At 47.9% G+C, this 21,925-nt stretch overlaps 1 protein-coding gene across 2 annotated transcripts; it reads left to right on the top strand.

Annotated features, from left to right (window-relative positions):
- The first annotated feature begins 5,149 nt into the window (after positions 1-5,149).
- Positions 5,150-21,825, top strand: aebp1a (AE binding protein 1a). 2 transcript variants are annotated; one of them, XM_084483151.1, is made up of 21 exons: positions 5,150-5,774; positions 7,748-7,999; positions 8,538-8,585; positions 8,838-8,897; positions 9,185-9,262; positions 9,357-9,416; positions 9,734-9,802; positions 10,531-10,608; positions 11,408-11,517; positions 12,113-12,252; positions 12,547-12,631; positions 12,895-13,039; positions 13,655-13,734; positions 14,911-15,034; positions 15,535-15,731; positions 16,172-16,282; positions 16,688-16,813; positions 17,722-17,986; positions 18,724-18,863; positions 20,169-20,268; positions 21,062-21,825. In XM_084483151.1, the coding sequence occupies exons 1-21, from the start codon at positions 5,537-5,539 to the stop codon at positions 21,676-21,678; spliced, it is 3,123 nt and encodes a 1,040-aa protein (XP_084339277.1). In that variant the 5' UTR covers positions 5,150-5,536; the 3' UTR covers positions 21,679-21,825. The 2 variants fall into 2 exon arrangements, with proteins under 2 accessions (XP_084339277.1, XP_084339276.1); XM_084483150.1 differs by having other exon boundaries at positions 16,109-16,282; positions 21,062-21,824.
- Positions 21,826-21,925: the final 100 nt, after the last annotated feature.

Here is a 21,925-nt window from a genome sequence, read left to right as displayed (position 1 = left end):
ATATATGTAATCTATATATAGACATTTCAGTCAAGTTTTAATAAAAATGTATCAATGATTAATTTATCAAAGTTAACGTCTAGGAAACGATTACAAGCATATGTAGTCCACGCAAGATCTAAATCCACCATATAAAGGAATGTGAAACTCTTTATGGTCTCCACTTCAAATAAAGTTAAATAATAAATAAATCTTTATGTTATGTTATGTAATCTCGGAAATTGCTTCTTTTTTTTTTAACCATCAGAATTCAACTTCCATACTTTCATACATACTATCTTTGTCGTACCATGGTTCCAAAAACCTCACCGTGTTCAGCTCACAGTCAAATCACACCTGAAGACAGAAGGTCACAATGGAAAAACATCTGAGCTACAGGAGGAGAGCACGTAGGCCTAACCGCCCAGGCACCCCCCCTAGGGCTTCCCAGAAAGGCCTTTATTTGTATGCCACCGCTCAGACTATGGCATCGGGGTGACCGCCCAAGGGAGGCACCCCTGCAGGGGGGCTGAGCTGTAAAGGAATGAGCTCTTTGTTCCTTTGGGTGATGCTCTACAGTCGACTTTATGGTTCCTCTCTTTGGCCATCGTCTATAGCGTCACTGTGTAAGCATTTTGTTCTTGTGGTGATTAACATATCTTTAAGGATGTGTATTGGTTGCGGGCTGTATGCTCGAGAGAAATCGTTAATGCATTTAAAATACGGATAAAATCCATGTTTGGCTTCGGAAAAAGGCATGGGTCGGTTTTTTTTTTAGTCGGCTACAACTGAGAAAGCCCCACATGTACCAACACCGGCGCACGCACACACACACACACACACACACACACACACACACACACACACACACACACACACACACACACACACACACACACACACACACACAAACACACACTCACTTGGACACACACGCACATACACCTGACTGGGTTAGGCTTTAGTAAGGCTCTGAAGGACCCTGCCCCAGTTACATTTCTACATATAAAAAAATAATATTTCAACATTATCCAAAACATGCTCCATCACCTGGTGCGTTCTGTCGTGCCAAATAGACACTCAGACATTCAGACATCATTTGTAAACTTCCCTCTCCAACTAGTCGATGATCTAACTTTATTTCCACGTGTGCTGGCGAACAAAGAGCTGGGTCAGCGAGGGTCAGGCCTACTGGGGGACATCTGCTAATTGTCCCAGTGGGCCGGCTCCACTTGCCATTTCAATACCAGTCGCTCCCTAGGTAGTCTGTGACAGCTGCCTGCCCGAACCTCCCTCCACCACCATGGCTCTGTTCAGGGACACCCTGCACCACCACACCAGCACATTCATCACCACAACCACCCCCACACTAACACCACCACCACCACCACCACCACCACATTCATCACCACAACCACCCCCACACAAACACCACCACCACCACCACCACCACCACATACATCACCACAACCACCCCCACACTAACACCACCACCACCACCACCACCACCACATACATCACCACAACCACCCCCACACTAACACCACCACCACCACCACCACACCACCACATTCATCACCACCACCACCACCACCACCACACCACCACATTCATCACCACCACCACCACCACCACCACACCAGCACATTCATCACCACAACCACCCCCACACTAACACCACCACCACCACCACCACATTCATCACCACAACCACCCCCACACAAACACCACCACCACCACCACCACCACATTCATCACCACAACCACCCCCTCACAAACACCACCACCACCACCACCACCACCACATTCATCACCACAACCACCCCCACACTAACACCACCACCACCACCACATTCATCACCACAACCACCCCCACACAAACACCACCACCACATGCAAATTCCTGCCATGAGCAATGTGTTTGGTCAATGATAACCTGCAACGCTGTCGTGACACACATTGTGACAACATAGTCTTTTTTTTATTAAACACGTAGTGTGAATATACTCAGAAACAATTCTGTGTTTATAACAATGTGTGTTTATTCTTTATTTGCATTAAATCTAATGTCTAGTCCTTGACAAGCACTGATCCGTGGACAGCTGCCCATTTCATGTATAGGTCGAATTGACCACCATGGGTTAATTGGAAGCAATGCAATTACATTTCTGTAACATAAAATAAAAACAATGTTTTCTCTTTTTTTACAGAGAGAAAAAGTGTCAAGAGTGTAAAAAGTGCTAAGATTTAAAAAAATGAATGTGCCTGCGTTTACGAGTAACAGCGTTTTTTTGTTGATGCCCTTGTTGTTTAATGTTAGCTTAATAATTGTTAACTGAAACCACGGTGTTTAAGACCTATGATAGAACGTGTAATAATCCTCTTAGCAACTGTAGCATGTTCTAAACATCTAAGACGGGGTTCCAATTAAACCTAAGTGCTTTGTATGGCCGTTGCATTACAGGACAAACGGCGCTATCCACGCGGGACGGGGGGCGCGTTGGACTTTACAGGAGTAGATCAATTAGCATCACAACTCGTGTTCACGTGTCCGCACTACCGTAAAATCTCACGTTTGCAAATAATGACAAGGGAAATGACAATGAAGAACACGGCCTTTAAAGAAAAGGGAACACTTTAACCAGATGCCCGGCAATAAATGACAAGTTAAGTGTGTCCCCGGCTGAGCGCGCGCATTATCATGTTGAAGGGTCCTCGCGGGGGGTTCCACGGACACGGGAGCGCGTAACTTTAACATTCGAAAAAAGGCATGCGCCTTTGTTTCGCGCATGATTCGCGTAACATTTCGAATGAATCGTAAATGGTATGCGTTAGCGGCGCGTGCGGGACGCGGAGCGTATAAAAGCCGCCAGCCGGGGATGCGCGTGCAGTTAGCTCTCGCGGTGAAGGGGCCCACGCGCTAAAATGCAACAGCAAGACCAGTTGACGCGCAGCAAAATCACATTTTCTGTCATCGATATTTTGGACCCGACCAAATTCACAAGGAAACTAGATGTGAGGATCGTTTCACAAAGCGAAGTTGGAAGGAATACAGGTAACGTAGGCTTATTTTTGCACAGATTTATGCATCATTATTTTTGCATTGGGCCTCTATTATGCCTGCACCTATAGGCTAATTGACGAAACCAAGCGTGCCCAATGCAAACTTAAAAAACACTTTAATGCATATTGATCTATGCCAGATGTCAATGTTGTTTGAGCTAGTTTCCCTTTTTTTTCCCCCAATGTTTAAAACTTTTAATTTCTAACTATTTTAGTAAATCCGGATCGCGAACCATCGAGTGAGACGCCGTGCCCCGACTCCGATGACAGCTCCAGCACAGAGCACTGTCCCGGGAGCCCCCCCCCCTCGAGGGCTCCCCGTCCACCCCCCAGTCCCAGAGGCAGGAGCAGGCGGATCCGCACCGCGTTCACCGTGGACCAGCTCCGACTCTTGGAGTGCAGCTTCCAGAGCTCCCACTACCTGTCCGTGCTCGACCGCCACGCCATCGCCTCGGCCCTGCGGCTCTCCGAGACCCAGGTGAAGATCTGGTTCCAGAACCGACGCACCAAGTGGAAGAAGGAGCGCGAGGGGAGACCACCTGTGGAGGAGGAGGAGCGCCTCCGTCTCGCGGTGGAGGAGCACCTGCTCCATCAGCACTACGGGACCCCCTCCCCGTTCCGCCCCACGGTGTACGCGCCCTGCAGGCCCACACAGTTGCATTGCCAACCGCGTTCGCAAATCCCCTTCCTTCCTCCGGTGTATTGGACGCCATATCACACTTACGCTTGACTGAAATCCCACCATCCTTCTTTATTTTTTCTTAATGTATGAGGCCTGTCTGATTGACCTATATACTATTTAATAATATGCCAGTGTTGCGGCGGGTTGCAACTCTTTACTTGAGTCGTTTACAAATTTTAAAGAAATGTTAAATATTCTTGATGTTAAACCCGTAAACAAATAAGTTATTTTTATATAAATATTTTCTCTGTCCAAAAACTGCAGTATTTTGTTAAATTAAAGCATAAATTAAGACCAAATGTGTGTTTGTCTATTTCCTCTTTCCTTTGAATAATATTTACCACGCTCTGTTTACAATAGTCCTACATAAGCCTTAATGAAATGCAGACACTGACTAAACAGAATTAATAACTAAATCATCAATATTCACATTTGGTCATCTTCTTCCCGTCAGCGAATGTTGTGTCTGCGGCCCACATGAGGAACAGACGCATAGCAGGGTGCATGTTATGCAGCTGGACCAGATAACATGTGCTCAGACATGATCCTGTCTTTCTTCTCCTTCTATCGAATGTCCCTTTGTCTCTCCCTCTCGCTCGGTTTCCATCACCCTTATGGACTTAAATAAGTTCGAATTAAACTCTGAAGAGGCCGGCTCACTTGCTGTTAATTAATAATTCTGCAATGACTAAACGTTCACTCAAGTAAACTATTGACATAATAATTGATGTAGAGCCAGCCTAATGTTATATTTACAAAGTAGGCCTATATATAAAAGTTAGAAATGTCAAACATTTAAAATGAAAACCACACAACCAAAACAACAATGATATAATTAATATCAAATAAAGATGAATATGAGACATGGAGAAGGATCTTTCGAGTAAGTGCATGATGAAGGAGAATGGAATGACTAACAGAATAACAATAACATCTGTCTGAGTCCTATAATTAAGGGGATGTGGTGTCCGATCGATGGCCAAGAAGCAGCATCTTTATAGCCCAGGCCCACATCTTCCTTTTGACAGGAAGGTCATTAATGAGATGGATTAAGGGAAACTATTGATAATCTTTACCTCTGTCATTCTAATCTTCTCTCTCGAATTCCTTCTTTCCTTCTTGAACTCTATTTCTTTATCGTTCTTTATTTCCGTTTCTTATACCTTCCTCTCCTTTGTTTCTTTCTGTGTTTCTTTCCTTTTCTGTGAATATTTAGCTTTATTTCATTGTTGGACAGTTTTTTCTTTAGTTTTTCCTTCTTTCCTTCTCCCTTCTCCCTTGATCTGTGGAATGTCACGTGGGTCCCCCCAAGCCCCGCCCCGCCCCCCCCCAATCCCCGCCCCCTGCGTGTAGAGCTGATGGCGAGAGGGGGTGAAGGGCCTTGAAGGAGCGTGGATTTGACTCGGGGAGTTTGAGTGAACGCGAGCAGCGGGGGAGAGAACAAGACTCGAAAACGTGTGTGAAGCTGGGCAATGTGAAAAAGCTGTTTCATTAGACCCACCACTGCCAAATATAACCTACAGGAGACCGGAGATGCTCTCTTACACTGTCGCATCTTTTTGCCCAACATCTGGATGAAGATAAACTGCATTCAACTCATCATTCTTGAGGTTTCGGTTCAATGCGATTGTGCAAAAGTTTGAGTTTGTAGAGCTGTTACGCAGCAGGATCTTTTGTGTTTTTTTAGGGGGGGTCTTTTTTGATGTCCTCAGTAAGGGGTCCATTGTAACCTCAGCTTTTCTATAACAAGTTCATTTTGCAACGTCTGTTTGCCGGTTGATCGATAAACATCGGGGGGTTCACATTGCACAGATGAGGGCTGTTTTACTGTTTGTTTGTGTCAGCCTCGTCTTGTTCTTGACTTTGGCCCGTGCCGACAAAGATGTGCATGAAGACGGATTTTCCAGGGGAGATATCCGTGCACTTACCGTGTCCAGAAAGAGCCTAATAGTGGGACGGGATGCTGAGATGGCAGATGAACCCGTAGAGGCGACAGGAAAGGATAAAGCAAAACCGAAAAAGAAGAAGACACCAGAGGAAATAGAGGCAGGTAAGTGAAGATAAACCGACTTCCCCGGGATGTGTGTGCGTGTGTGTGTGTGTGTGTGTGTGTGTGTGTGCGTGTGTGCGTGTGTGCGTGTGTGTGCGTGTGTGCGTGTGCGTGTGCGTGTGTGCGTGCGTGCGTGCGTGCGTGCGTGCGTGCGTGCGTGTGTGTATGGAATGTCTATATGAATGAAACAAGGAATGTTTTTTTTAACTCTTAGTAGGCAGACAGCCAATAAAGTAAAGAGGAGCAGGAAAGGTGACCTCTAGTCGCCGATGAACATTTGGTTTGAATACAGAAACCACCCCAAGTGTTATTCAACGCCCGTCCTCCATCTTCCTCACCCCAGAGAGTCACAAAACCTCCATTGAAACAATAAACTCAGAAGCCCGAGTCAAAGTGTAGTCCACTTATAGAGTGACATATGTTTACCATGTTATTGAACACATATATATGCTGTCTGAAAAGTGAAGGGAGATAGAGATGTGTAATGACTCAGTGATGATAGAGATGTGTAATGACTCAGCGATGTTGGAGTCTGCTATGCTGATTCCTTCAACTTAAATAGCAGCCAGACTACGTCCTCCACTTCCACCGCCAACACCACCACCTCCACCTTAATTATCCCATTACCCCCCCACCACCTCCACCACCACCACCACCTCCACCACCACCACCACCTCCATCACCACCGCCTCCATTACCGCCGCCTCCATCACCGCCACCTCTATCATCTTCACCACCTTCACCACCACCATGACACGCTCTCTCTACAACATGTTTTTCCTTCAAACCGACTGAGGAAGGCAGTTTGTTACGGGGGGGGGGGGGAAGAAAAAAAAGAGTAGAGGAGCGTTGATGAAATAATGACTCACAACAGAAACATTTCCACTCCCCCCCCGCCCCCCCCCCAATCCCCACACTCAGGAGACAGGGTTTACAAGAGAAGGCAGCATTAAGAGGCTGGCTCTGAGGTCAGCGCACCCCCTGGAAAAAAACCTCACTCTGCTCAAAAACAGAGACGTGAGACCACATAGTCCTCCTTAATACTACTCCACAGCGCTGGCTTTTTTACTGAGCCTGCAGACTCTTCTTCAGCCCCTGATGGGGGAACCAATACACATCTGGAATCATCTCCCGTTAATCTTGTTAATTATCCCCGCGGTGCTTTGCTCTCTTGTTCAAGGGTGAGCCTTAACAAATGAGCTGGTACATTTCCAAGCAAATCCCACGGCTCATCCAGCCAGCCTTCAGGTTTAAATTATGTTGGAGATCTTGATGTAGTTAGAGACAGCAGTTAGATCAAGATTGAGGCCCATGTTTTGGTTTTATTGGTATGCTAGGTTTTAGTACACCAGGGAAGTAGCTGTTGACAGTACACGTCCCGTAGCAGAAGACTCTAAAAATCCTTATCTTATGTCTACGCTGCAGTCAGACGCCTCTTTATAACAGAGGGTTTAGACTATAAAACTTTGGAACGTATCCATTTGTCTTTGTGTGTGATTTTCCATTCAATCGTGTGTTGTAGCAGACAGTTCATACACTCCAGATACTCGCCATGCACTAAACTGGGTTTATAGCAAAAGTAAATGTCTGTGGATGTGCCAGGTGTATTTCTTCCAAGTTCAGGTTTGAGTAATTGTTTGGTTCTTCACCAAAATACACACCGGAGTGGGCCAAATTCTTTCTCCTTTCAAATCCTGTCTCTTCTGGGTACAAATGAATGTCTACCCTCTGAGTCTCTCTCTCTTCTATTACGTCAAAAGCCAAAATGATTTATTTTGGCGCCACCAATGCTTTTTATCCATATCGCCCTTTCCCAATTCCCTTCTCTCCTACACTCCCAATTTGCCTCTCTCCCACCCTTACTCCCCTAACCTCTCTCTGTCTCTGTCTCTGTCTCTGTCTCTCTCTCTCTCTCTCTCTCTCTCTCTCTCTCTCTCTCTCTCTCTCTCTCTCTCTCTCTCTCTCTCTCTCAGCCAGGGCAAAGAAGGCTGCGGAGAAAGAAGCCAAGAAGCAGAAAGGACCGAAGCCCACCAAGAAACCAAAAGCCCCCAAGGCCACCAAGAAACCGAAACCCCCCAAGGCTCCCAAGGCCACCAAGAAACCCAAAGCCCCCAAGAGACCCAGACCCACGGAGCCCACGCGGACCAGGACCCCACCCACCAAGCGTCCAAGTCTGGAGGAAGAGGAGGAGAGGAGGATTCTTACCGAACTGGGTTGGGACCAAGGTATGTTCATCTCCAGATAAACAGATAACACTTTGTGGCTATCTTTAGTATAGATGCCTTTGTCAAAATCACTTAATCATTTCACTTGTCATTAAAAGTTGGCGTTAGAATCACCCGATTAGAATTGGCTCGCTCAAGAATGTGTGCTAGTATAGGCGCGGACATTGGGGATTGAATAAAGAAGCTATCGGCTGGGAGTCAAACAGCCTAGCCATACACTTTTCTGCCCTATAAAAGTGCTTGCACAAACGCCAACAAACGCCAACACTGTACATCATATCCGTTGGCTGTTGAATGAAGTTTTGGCAGTTTGCAGTTGACAGTTTAGAACTGCCACCTGCAGACTCAATTCTGTAGTCGGGCGTCATGTGCCGTGCTCAAGCATTGGATGGATTTTTATGTGAGCTGTTCATACAATGCTCAGGATTCAGAAGGTATACATTACGTACAACATGTATGAAGATATACATAGCAGAGATATGAAATGCCGTCGTTATCTCCAGTGATGCTGTAGTGATGCGCTGTGATGTTTCCCCAGTGATTCCTCCCGTGACACCCGAGGAAACCGCTCCGGCACCAGACCTGGGTGAGATGAATGGATGAATAACACAAAACACGTTTCAGATGACTTACAATGGCTCAAACATTAGTCATTTATAGTCTGCGAAAGTAGACATTTTGAATTGCACTCAAACCTTCTAATGAGTTTAAATGGTGGATACTTCCAAATAGATTACGTACAACTCGGTCTTAGATTTTGAGCTGGAATCACTTCAAGGATTAGCAGTCCAGTGGTTTTCAAGCGACATTGCCTAATCTTTTCTTTTCTTTTCTACAGTCGGTCAACGACCGCCAACTGCGCCAACCCTAACGGAAAACGATTACTGGAATTCAAGATGTAGGCCTATGTTCTTTATATTGCTGTTATCTAGCTAGATATCCATCCATCCATCTATCTATCTATCTCTCTATCAATCCAGCTCTCTCTGTTTAGAACAATGCAAAGAGTAATACACAGAGTAATACACACTGGATAATGAAAAAGCACCCCTTTTTTCTAAAACAATTCATAATTCATAATTAACAATAATTCCAGATCTAGAAACCCTTCATCTTTTACCACAGTGAGACTGCGTGCTGGTAAGACATCTTAAAGATGTTGTATTCATGTATATTTCCTTCCAGATGATGTATTTGAGGAACCAGTTGAACCTGATCTTAAAAAGAGAGTCACAACCACAGAGGTCATCATGTACATCCCAGGTAGGCCACAGTACACCTGTGTACACTGTATGAAAGGATGGGTTCCATTCAAGTCTGTCTGCGATGTAAAGTGCGCTGTGTTCTTCTATTCCAGAGGAGGTAACCTCATCACAACCTATGATTGCCTGGTATGAGGAGTATGAATATTCAGACTGTACGTTTTATTTCTTCCTTCCTATTCATTATTGTGGTCAAGTCGTATTGGCTCATGAGCACTTGGTTATGAATAACTCAAGCTTAAATTTGTAGTTGGTCCAATATTAAATGTGCTTGAATTGGTTCTCGGCCACATGATTGATCTGATAACAGTGTTACTGAAATGTAAACGGATGGACATGCTTGTAGATTAATGGAGACACTTGCATAATTTGTTTCCACAAACATTCATGGATGAAACATTACTGCACATTGGATATAACTGATCCCTCTGACTTGCGATGATCGAGACGATTGATTCAGATTTTTCCTCAGTGGCCGCAAAGAGGCAGGAGGAGGAAGCTGCCAAAGCCCAGAAAGAGAAGGCGGAGAAACGGCTGGAAGGTTCTTTGATTTTCTTTGCGTCTCTGAAAAGAACATTTGTTTGTTTTCTGCCCCCCCCCCTTTCAGTGGTGTGGTCCATTAAGTTATTCCAGTCTGTTATTATGAGACAACCAGGGACAGTCTGTTTGGATGTGTCTCTCCCTTAAGTGTGAGAGTAAGGAAGGTGGGTGTGTTTGTGTGTGCAAGCACGTGTGTGTGTGTGTGTGCGTGGGTGTGTGCACATGTGTGTGTGTGTGTGTGTGTGTGGGTGTGTGCATGTGCACTTGCATCTGTGTGTGGATGTGTGTCTGGGTGTGTGTGTGTTTGTGTGTGTGCGTGTGTATGGACGATGGAGGTGGATGGCTGCGTGAAGGGTTACGGAAAAACTGCATTCCACCCCAACCACCTCAAAATCGCTGTGGGGGGAAACTTTAACAACTCAAGATAGTAGCTGCATAAATCCCCCCTGTAGCACACTCAATTCACCATGTTATTCTCCTGTGTCATTAAAGTACTTTAGTATACGCCAAGGAGCTGGTTAGTGGGTCAAGGAGAGGGTCAGGTTATGTAAGGCTACTTTGAGCTGCACATCTGCTGCCACAGGTATTATAGAGCAGGCCGGAGAGCCGACATGTGGATAAGGTTTTTTATTTCAAGAGGTTTTTATTATCACGCTGCCTAAGGGGGCGCAGTCCGTTTGAAAACACGGTTAATTCCCCACGTACTCCTTCCCCATCTGCTCCCCGCAGCCGAGCGACTGAGGAAGAAGTGGGAGGCGGAGGAGGAGGAGCGGATGAAGCAGATGTTGGAGCCGGTGGAGCCAAAAAGTAGGAGGACATTTACTGGTCTTTGTAAGCCCTGCACTGGCCAAGCGTGTTCGCCGAAACACATTTGTTTACAGTGGTGCCTGTGGTAATTATTATTATGGTGGAGTGTGGGTCTGTGTCTGACTGCCTGTCTGTCTGTGTGGGGTTGTGTGTGTGTCTGTGTGGGGTTGTGTGTGTGTGTGTGTGTGTGTGTGTGTGTGTGTGTGTGTGTGTGTGTGTGTGTGTGCGCGCGTTCGTTGCATGCATTGTGGCTAAGGTTTTTAGACTGCGGTCGGACACAGTCGTATAACTTCTACGTTATACTTTGCAAGTATTGCCAGAGAAAATTAGAGAGTTGGCCCAAAAGAGGTTATGTATGAACACACAACATATGATTTTACATTTGCTGTAAAGCCTTCACAGTGAATAATGTTATTTCATGTTGAATAAACAGATCATAGACTGTATGATCTACCTCTCCAACGCTGATGAACTGTTTATGGGTCTTTCTATTCTATTCTATTGTTGTTGTATTCTCCAGTCCCAAATTTTAAAAAAAGAACCGTCCCCTCTATTCTATTTCTATTCTACTCTAGCTCTACATCCTTATATTTATTTTGATAATTGGATGTGTGTTGAGACTTCAAGGTGCCTTAGTGTTGTGTTTCCCGGACACATGAGGCAGCGTTACCTTCTCTGTGCTCACGCTGTAACAGGGCTGAGACCTCGGGCTGCGTTGACGTTGTGGTGCTGAGACGGTGTGTGCTCTCGGTGTGTGTGTGTCTCTGACCCGCGGTGGTGTGGTTGTGTGTCTGCTCAGAGTGTCCTCCCCTGGGTCTGGAGTCTCACCAGGTGGAGGACGACCAGCTGCTGGCGTCCTCTCAGTCTCACCACGGCTTCGCTGCCCAAAGGGGACGTCTCAACATGCAGGTACACACACGCGCACACACACTCACACGCACACACACACACACACACACACACACTCACTCTCATGGCACGTGCGACACACACACAGACACACACACACACACACACACACTCATGGCACGTGCGACACACACACAGACGCATGCACGTACGCACAGACACACACACACACACACACACACACACACACACACTCATGGCACGTGCGACACACACACAGACGCATGCACGCACGCACAGACACACACAGACACACACACACACACACACACACACACAGTTCTCAGAAATTAGGCCTACATCGTTCTTTGAGAGGAGAGACTGACTACGATGTAACAATATCCAGCAGGTCGACACTTGTGCAATGTGCAATGCAACTTCAACCACAGCTCAGAGTCACAAAGACTGTGTACACTGTGTACATGCATTCATACAAACACGCATGCCCGCCAAGTGGGGCACTGGACGCAGAACGCAGACCCTTCTGCATCGAGAGACTTCTGTTTAAACGATGCAACCAGTAAGTACGTAGTCGCGGTGGATAAAAAGCCAAACAGTTCAGACGGTGGACGATCTTCTCCGTGTCCGTCTGAAGGGCTCCGACAAGGAGGACGACATGTACGGCGGGGCGTGGTGTGCGGACCCAGAAGACACCAGCCACTGGTTCCAGCTGGACGCCCGCAGGGAGGTGGAGTTCACCGGGCTGATCACCCAGGGCAGGAACTCAGACACCAGGTGAGGCCCAGAGGACCCCCCCCCACCCCCCCCACCCACCCCCCCCCCACCCCCCCCTCAGCCCGCACAGCCAAACACTGCAGAAAACCCTCATGGGTGATTCATGATGTTTTAGGGGCACGGCCCGGCTCGGCTAGTTTCTAGTATGAGACAGCGCTGCTGGTGAGACGCGTGTGTTCTGTGTGACCGCTCCGCTGTGGATGGTGGATGGTGGGTGGAAGGCGAAAATGGGGAAAGATTTTCCTTTCTGTAAAGGATTTACTAATTCCTCGTATTTTGTATTCTTTTTTGCAGTGAGGACTTCGTGTCGTCCTTCTACGTGTCCTTCAGCAACGACAGCAGCGATTGGACCGTCCTTCATGACGGCTACGCCGAATGGGTCAGTGAGCAAGGGAGGGAGTGTCTTGGACTCTTTGCCGACGAGGTTACTGGGTTTGAACCCCAATGACCACAGACATCCTGGTCCTTAGGCTGATACCTGCGCTTTATATAACTAGACTATATAAAATAAAAATATATAAAATTTTATATAAACTATACTATATATAATAAAAAAAGACTATATAAGACTATCTGACCAATTGTCTTCCAATGGCCGACCAGTCACAGCAGGCCTGACCCTGTGTCTCCCTCCCCTGTCAGTTGTTCTACGGTAACGTGGATAAGGACACTCCGGTCCTGGCCCAGTTTGCCGTCCCTGTGGTGTCCCGCTACATCCGGATCCTTCCTCAGAGCTGGAACGGCAGCCTGTGTCTCCGCTCTGAGGTCCTGGCCTGTCAGCTACCCAGTCAGTACCACGCAGACACCCCGTCACTCCCATTACACTCATCCAACTAACAAAGCTCCCCACGGACGGTTGTTAATGAGCGCATTGCCTTTCAACTGTTTACCGTGAGCGCCAGAGCATGGCATCGGCGGTGATCGAGTTTGGGGGGGGTTCGAATCCCACTGGGGGGTCTGCCCTCCTGCTGTGAATAGATAGTAAGGGCGCCCATCACGTTGTTTTATAATTTCAACACTTTCATGCATCTGTGTGAAATGTGTTGTCGTGTTGTCAAATGACATACATATGTTTTGCCATGTGTACAACCATGTAAACACATCAAAATAAATAGATGCTATTTGGAGGAGGCTTTTATCCAAACCTTACAATCCTAAGCTACATTCTCAGCCTGGATGGCCGCGTTAGAACGTTAACCTAAACTCACCCTGGTGTTGATGCCTCGCTGTTCCAACTAAGCGAGAAGGCGCTAAACATCCAGAACAACACAGTAGGCTCCTAGGACAATAATAATATTACTACTACTACTAATAATAATAATAATAAAGCTTTGTTACAATGGCATGTCAGTAGCAGTGAACCTCAGATTGACACGGTGGCCATTGTTGCTTCTTCCCCCAGACAGATACCAGACGGAGAACGTGGTCAACGCCTCGGACGCACTCGACTTCAGACACCACAACTACAAGGAGATGAGACAGGTGAGTGACGCCGAGCCGCGCTCACACAGAACAAGAAGACGGGTAAAGCAGGCGCCGCCGTTGCTCACAGTGGGCCTTATTCACCCGGCAGCCATCTTGCCTCTAATTGACAGCTGATATTGTGGTTTTGATGTGTTACATGTATACAAGATACACACCCAGACACACACACACACACACACAGATACACCCATCACACTCACTTATGTGCCGAAGTTGTCTGAAGGGTGCTGGGGAAAATCAGTAAAGGGGGGCCACGCAAAACAGGCGCTCGGAGCTAATGGTGCCTTCTATTTGTCTCGTAATCGCGACTTGCAGCTCGGGTGTGACGTCACATCCGTCTCGTAAAACGAGTGACCCCGGGTTTTTCGTTCTATTTGGCGCACACACAACAAGACGAGTCGGAGCTCTGCTTTCTGCTCAAGAATCGGCATTGTTGTCATAGCAACATGGAGCGTCTCTAGCCAATTTCAGCGGCACAAGCTACAAAATAGGCGGTATTTAACACATAATAAGACTGTAACGACATGCCTATAGGTAACAGTATACAGCGCTATGTGTACGACTACTTCATTTGGTTACAACGAAAACACAAGTGCTTAAAATAGTAGAAAACCACAATGTTTACTACATGTGATGCTCGGAGTAGCCATCTTTGTTACTGAACTCGGGGTCCTCTGAGTTCAGACGAGTTGACGAGTCGTTTTTACGACCTCGGGGGGCGTTCTATTTGCAACTTCCGGTTCGTAACTCGGAAATCCGACTCGCAGATTGAGTCGGGTGGACAAATAGAAGGCACCATAACTGTGATCAAGCTGTCCGTAGCGCACACACTGAACAGCGCCGTGCACAAGAAGAACAGATCAGGACGACGTGTCCCCCTGGCTAGTAGCAGATAATGGGTGAACATTTGAAACACTATACAGGACTATATTAAGAGATCTGTCAGGTGGAAACCCAGAACAAATGACCAGTAAGCAAGCAGGCTGGGGTTGGATGGAAGCTCTGATGAACAGACATGAACAGATGTATTTAAGTCTTTGTATGATCGAATGTATTCATCCACATCACTGGGTGGGGGCAAAAAAGATCTAAAAAGAAGATAAAAAAAGAGATCTAAACAAAACAAATCTCTCTCCTGCTAAACGTCCCACTCCTCTTCCTTGTCTGATGAAGATGATGAAGGTGATCAACGAGGAATGCCCCAACATCACCAGGATCTACAACGTGGGCAAGAGCTTCCATGGCCTGAAGATGTACGCCATGGAGATCTCGGACAACCCCGGGGAGCATGAGCGAGGTAGCCAGGAAGGAACGCTCTCCGTTGGGTTTAGTTAGCAATGCTAGCTTGAAACGGCTAGCGAACACCACGCTAAAAAGCGGGTCATGGGTTTTGCTAGTAGATGACGGCTGAGAGCAGGTTAGTGCATTTGCTACGGGGTGTTTGACTCCCAGCCGAAAGGTACTGGGTTCGATCCCCAATGTCCCCAGAGCAATAAGGGTTCTCAAGGCAAGGGTTTTCCTGACTATGGATTGTAAAGCAGCACCAGAAACCTAAGTCAATCTTGTAAGAAAGGCAATACACAGATTTTTTCTTCCACATTAAAGAACCATTTTGATGTTATTATTATTATTTATTATTTGATGTGCGTCAGCTGTATAGATTTATCCCCATGATCTACATTATGAACACCACTGCCAACGCCAGGTTGAAACCATCTTAATCAATACCACATAAACCTCCTCCGAGTGTCCTGCCGTAACGCGCCTCCCATTCGCTCACAACGTAATTGACAACAGGTGAACCAGAATTCCGCTACACCGCCGGTCTCCATGGCAACGAGGCGATGGGCCGAGAGCTCCTCCTGCTGCTGATGCAGTTCCTGTGCAAGAAGTACAACGAGGACGACACCAGAGTGCGCCGCCTGGTGGACAGCGTGAGAATACACCTGGTGCCCTCGCTGAATCCCGACGCCTACGAGCTGGCCTTTGAGATGGTAACAGGTCACATGACTTTAATGGATATATATATCAAGATGTTGTCTTCCTCGGGATTCTCAGAAACGCGATAACATCTAGGATCCGATCAATTCAAGTGAAAGCTGAAACAGTCGTAACATACTTTTAGATATTAGCGATGGAATGTTATGTGTTATTTCTAAATGTTTTTAATGGGATATCAATGTGTAGACAACCAGGGAGAAAACCACACAGTGGTCCTGATTTTACTAAACTGCTAGAGCATGACATGTGCAAAGGTTAGGGGTTTGATTCCTACTAGGGAATTGAATGTATACACTCACAGTTTTGTGACACCAACTGATATGGCTATATCGTCTCTGTTCGATTCCCCTTCGTCCTAACCTTGGCCCAGGGTTCGGAGATGGGGAACTGGGCTCTGGGCCACTGGACGGAGGAAGGCTATGACATCTTCCAGAACTTCCCGGACCTCAACAGCGTCCTCTGGGGAGCGGAGGACCGCGGCTGGGTGCCCCGCATGGTGCCCAACCATCACATCCCCGTCCCCGAGAACTTCCTCAACGGCTCTGTAAGTTCACTGCACAGGGCGGGGGGGTTGCAGGGTTCGATCCCCTGCCCCTCAATGTCCACACTGCCCCCGTGTAGGAACCCTTGAGCAAGACGCCCTAACCCCACCCTGCCCCTCCAAGGATAGGGGCAGGGTATCTAAGTACTCTGTCGCTTTGGACGAATGTGTCTGCAGAATACAAAAAACTGAGGTACAGAATAATTCATAGTATAGAATAACATTAAACGGTAACAAACCCTAGGCCTGATAATACAATACAATATAATATAATACAACAAAGAACATATAAAGCCAAATAAATAACATAAGAGTAACCGTTAAATATATATTGGGAAAAATTACAAAGTAGGCATGTTGTCAATGTGCAAGGATCGAAGTGACTGATTCGGAAGTGTTGTCCTGTAGGTTGCCGTGGAAACCAAGGCCATCATGAGCTGGATGGAGCGAAGCCCCTTCGTCCTCGGGGCCAACCTGCAGGGAGGGGAGAAGATGGTGGCGTACCCCTTCGACATGCAGCGGCCCCCCAAATCAGTAAGGCCGGTCTACAGCCGCACCGCACCGGGTACATGAAGTCAAGTCAAGTCAAGTCAATTTTATTTGTATAGCACAGTTTACATGTGGCTGAGCCGCAACCAAAGTGCTTCACAGAAAGTGCAGATAAAGACCTAAGGCAAAAAAAACGCAAGAAAAGAAAAGAAAAGGAAGGGTTAAAAGACAATGACTCTAGGAGTTAAAATAAGATAAAATAGAAGAGAATTTAAAAGGTAACTAGGGGACACTATTTGCTGGCACTTGTAAAAAGGAAACACTAATCGAAGGCCAGTGAAAAAAGGTGGGTCTTTAACTGAGATTTAAAACCATTTAGCGACTGGGCTGCCCGGATGTGTAGGGGGAGGCAGTTCCAGAGTCTGGGAGCCGCCACAGCAAAGCATGAAGGGTTACTCAAGGTGGGACCAAGTCAAGGCGTGCGTTTGATGTATTCACTTGCACACTCCTCCTGAGGTACAAAAATTTAACCTGTGAATTGAAATGGTCAGCTTCATGGTGAATAACCAATAACGTTGATGTACAGGTAAACTAAAAATCATTCTAAATGAAAAGCCAAGTCAAAGTGAATTGAAAGTCAACTCCAACTGACTTTCAACTTTCAACTTTCAACAACTCCATAGTGAATAACATATTAACATGAATAACATCAATAACATAACATAGACATTTTATAATTGTGGGGGGGGGGGGGGGGGTGCAAATTTATTAAATATACTACAAAACCTGATTGGGGGACCCTCTACAGACCTTGGTGGACATAGCAGCACATGTCGGGGGGGGGGGGGGGGGGGGCGCCCTGCTCTACGAGGCGGCCCCCCCCTCGGGTCACTCCCTCTCCCTTCATGCCTCCCCCCTCCTCCCCCCCCCCCTCTTGTCCTCCCCCCCCCCAGGAGAACCACGGCCAGAGCTCCCAGCACGACCAGCGGCCCGGCGCGGAGCGGGAGATGAACGAGGAGACGTGGGCGCGGATCCAGCGGCAGAACGAGGGCGCGCTGCGGGAGACGCCCGACGACACCATGTTCCGCTGGCTGGCCATGTCCTACGCCCACAGCCACCTGACCATGACCGAGAGCTACAGGGGGTCCTGCCACGCCGACGACATCACCGGCGGCCAGGGCATCGTCAACCGCGCCAGCTGGAAGCCCGTGGTGGGGAGTGAGTACGACGACTGGGGAGGGGGCGGGGGGACTCCCAACGTACGCTTCTGTCCGGATCCCACGACACCCCCCCGGACGCACACGCAGCAGCAGTGTGGACGGCTGGTTTGAAGCGTGTCGTTAGATACACACCAGGGAGAATTTAACTGGGTCACCACACGACTGTTTGTTTATCTCTTCGAAATGGCTGGTTTAAGATCATATTTATGAGGTGAATGTGGAAATGGCAGTAAAAATGGTCAGGTCTTCTCACGATTTATAGATGAGGCCTATTGTGAATTGGGTCGTGATGATTTGACACTCTGTCAAAATGGGTCCCCAGAAAAAAAAGTTTGGGAAACACTGCACTAGAGGATGATTCATCAAGCACCTGTAGTACCAATCCAACTGTGGATCATAGAATGGTTTCTTTGTCACATTTGGGAGATTACTCTTGAACGCTTGGATGCTTTCAGCTCCTCCCTCCTTTTTGTGATGGTGTCACAGAGTCCGGGCGGGCATGCCTAACGTCACACAAATAATATAATATAGATATCGCCCCAGAGACATCCACATTTGTACTTCATTTGTACTGTCACATAACTGAACGTGTAGGTTTTAGTGGAGGTCATGTATGACAAAAACAATGCAGCATGAAGTGAGCCAAGTTATTTAAGATATACTCGCTAGGAAAAGGCATAATAACCGGTCAGCCAGAAGGAACCCTGTGTGTATTTATGTCCCCTCTCTGTGCAGGTATGAACGACTTCAGCTACCTGCACACCAACTGCTTTGAGCTCACCATCTTCCTGGGCTGTGACAAGTTTCCTCACGAGAGTGAACTTTCTAGAGAGTGGGAGAGCAACCGTGAAGCGCTGCTGTCCTTCATAGAACAGGTGACGACAATGACGCCTCTCTTCAGAAAGGTTATTGTATCTTGTGGCAACCCGCCTTCTTGAGTGAACCGCCTCCTCAACCAAACAGGACACGACTTAGCTGGGCAAAGGCCAAAAAGGCACGTTCATTCCAAAATCAAAAGCCGTTTCTCAATTCGCGTTCTCGTGTGTTCTCGTGTACTTGCGTTCTCGATAAACGTCATCAGTGGTAGCCCCAAGCACTGTTCCAATTCCAAGTACGCGAGTACTGTCGTAAAACCCGGAAGTGTTCTCGATGCGTTCTCCATGAGGCCGTTCTACCGAGGACGCATCGGAGGTGACTCGTGTGGACTTGGGACCGTTAAATATCCCAGAATGCATCATCGAGTCCGCTGCTGTTCCAATTGCAGGTGCGTACTCGCGTTCTCGGAAGTCTGTACTTGAAAGTCCGGACTTGCCAAGTACGTACTTCCAAGTCCGCGAGAACGTAGTCTGCGTACTTGGTATTGAGAAACGGCTAAAGTCTTTTACAAAATAACCAAAATCCCGGTTCGACAGTCCTATTCCTCCGGGTGGAATCCCCGTCAACCGGGAGGACGGGTCTCTCCGCACGGGTTGGGAGAGCCCTGCATGAGTGGAGAAGCAGGCTATTTAAAAGGTGCCATGACACGCCACCAGGTGTGGTGTGATTAGCTGTTACAAGCCGTTTTGGAAGTCTGCCCCATGTGACCTCATATGGGGCAGGAAGTGGGCGTGTCCACCTAGATGTGTGCTGGATAGATCAGTCGGTCGGCCTACCCAGTGGACTGGAGCAAATGTTTCTCATCTATCAGGCACGCATCTAGGTGGACACGCCCACCTGTGATGTGTTAAGGGGCTGATTTCCAAAACGGCTTGTAACGGCTAATCACACCACACCTGGTGGCATGTCATGGCACCTTTAAGCCCTGCTTCTCCACCTGTTGCTCAGGTGCTCTGCATCTAGTTAATTGCCCCCCGGCTCCAATGCCCCCAGTAGCGCCATCTGGGGATAGACTGCTTCCAGGGACGCTGGGCCGGACCCGGGTTGCCACAATCTATAACGACTTTGTGTGGGCAAGTTAGGTGCAAAAACAGGGGCATGGGAGCGATTTCATAGTGGCGATGTTTGACTGCTTTCTTGAGCGAAATGCCCCTCCTTCTAAATGACTTGTATATATGTATATGTATATATATGTATATAAATAATTTAATCAATGTAAGTGGCTTTGGATCAAAGACTCTGGTTGCCATCTTGACTGTGAAGCATCCCCACTTGGTGTCTAAGGCTCCTCTGCCCGTCCCCAGGTGCACCGAGGGATTAAGGGTCTGGTCAGAGACATGGAGGGCCAGCCCTTGGCTAATGCCAGCATATCCGTGGAGGGAATAAAGCACGACATCAAAACAGGTACTGGAGAATGTTACGATATATACATTAGTTGTGACACTGTTCTCTCAAATGAATGGACAAACCGAAACCAGAACGCTCATGATCCAAAAATCTTGTCCATGCCTACAGATATATGCAGATATCTTATTTAATTAAAGAGGTTATAACCGTGTCGACTTCAATCACCATGTCCCAGTGAATGCACCTAAACTGTGGCACACCAGCCAGTAGTTGTTTCCTCTATGGCTACCATCTCTAACCCTAACCACTCTCATGTGACCATCTCTAACCCTAACCACTCTCATGTGACCATCTCTAACCCTAACCACTCTCATGTGACCATCTCTAACCCTAACCACTCTCATGTGACCATCTCTAACCCTAACCACTCTCATGTGACCATCTCTAACCCTAACCACTCTATCATGTGACCATCTCTAACCCTAACCACTCTCTCATGTGACCATCTCTAACCCTAACCACTCCCTCCTCTCATGTGACCATCTCTAACCCTAACCTCTCTATCATGTGACCATCTCTAACCCTAACCACTCCCTCCTCTCATGTGACCATCTCTAACCCTAACCTCTCTCATGTGACCATCTCTAACCCTAACCACTCTCATGTGACCATCTCTAACCCTAACCACTCTCATGTGACCATCTCTAACCCTAACCACTCTCTCATGTGACCATCTCTAACCCTAACCACTCTCTCCTCTCATGTGACCACCTCTAACCCTAACCACTCTCTCCTCTCATGTGACCACCTCTAACCCTAACCACTCCCTCCTCTCATGTGACCGTCTCAGCTGCGGCCGGGGACTACTGGCGCCTGCTGAACCCCGGGGAGTACAAGGTGACGGCCAAGGCCGACGGCTACTCGCCCCAGACCCGCCTCTGCATGGTGGGCTACGAGTCCAGCGCCACCTCCTGCAGCTTCAACCTGGTCAAGTCCAACTGGAACCGCATCCAACAAATCATGGCCCTGAGGGGCAAGACCCTGAAGGGGATCGTGACCTCTCCTAAGAAACCCAGCGTCGCGGTGGTCGACGCGGCCGGACCGAACGAGGCGGCGGTCGGCGGCGGGCCGGCCGCTAAAGAAGAAGAAGAACCGGTGAAGTGGACCCCGGAACACCTGGAGCGGCTGCGGCGCCGGCGGATGATGCGCATGCGACAGATGCGCCTCATGAGAATGCGAGGCGGCCAGACGGCGACGACGACGACGACGACTCGCGCTAGCAGGAGGAGGACCACCACCACCACCACCACCACGCGCCCTCCGACCACGACGGAGCGCAGCGTCGTCAGCACGACGTCCTGGTACCCGCTGGACGGCTGGTCCACAGAGAGCCCGTTTGACGGGGTGTCGTTTGAGGAGGCGGCCACGCAGGACTACCCCTTTGAGTACAGCGTGGACGACTTCTGAAAACGCCCCCCCAGCCCAAACGCTGGGGCGTGAAAGTTTACCGAAAGTCGACCGTCGGTGTGTGAGAGTACCTAACCAGCGCAAATGTCGTTGCGTTACTATCAGCCTGCGGTGACAGAAGTTTCCACTTTGCATCTCAATGGTACACGTAAAAAGAAAGAATTGCAAGTTTATATCCATATTACTTTTTTATGTTTATACAAAATTGACCTGAGAACGGTTTCTGCTGAGCAGAGGCTATGGAATA

Source organism: Micromesistius poutassou (genome assembly GCF_964030765.1).
Source record: "Micromesistius poutassou genome assembly, chromosome: 18".
In the NCBI taxonomy this organism is placed as follows: domain Eukaryota; kingdom Metazoa; phylum Chordata; class Actinopteri; order Gadiformes; family Gadidae; genus Micromesistius; species Micromesistius poutassou.
The sequence above is the reverse complement of the archived record's forward strand: the minus strand, read 5'-3'. Positions and strand labels throughout refer to the sequence as shown.

Bases quoted from the DNA above. Each gene is read 5' to 3' on its own strand.
- aebp1a (XM_084483150.1), top strand. From the start codon at position 5,537: ATGAGGGCTGTTTTACTGTTTGTTTGTGTCAGCCTCGTCTTGTTCTTG. The intron at 5,775-7,747 runs GTAAGTGAAGAT...TCTCTCTCTCAG, and splicing joins ACCAGAGGAAATAGAGGCAG to CCAGGGCAAAGAAGGCTGCG. The intron at 18,864-20,168 runs GTGACGACAATG...GCCCGTCCCCAG, and splicing joins TGCTGTCCTTCATAGAACAG to GTGCACCGAGGGATTAAGGG.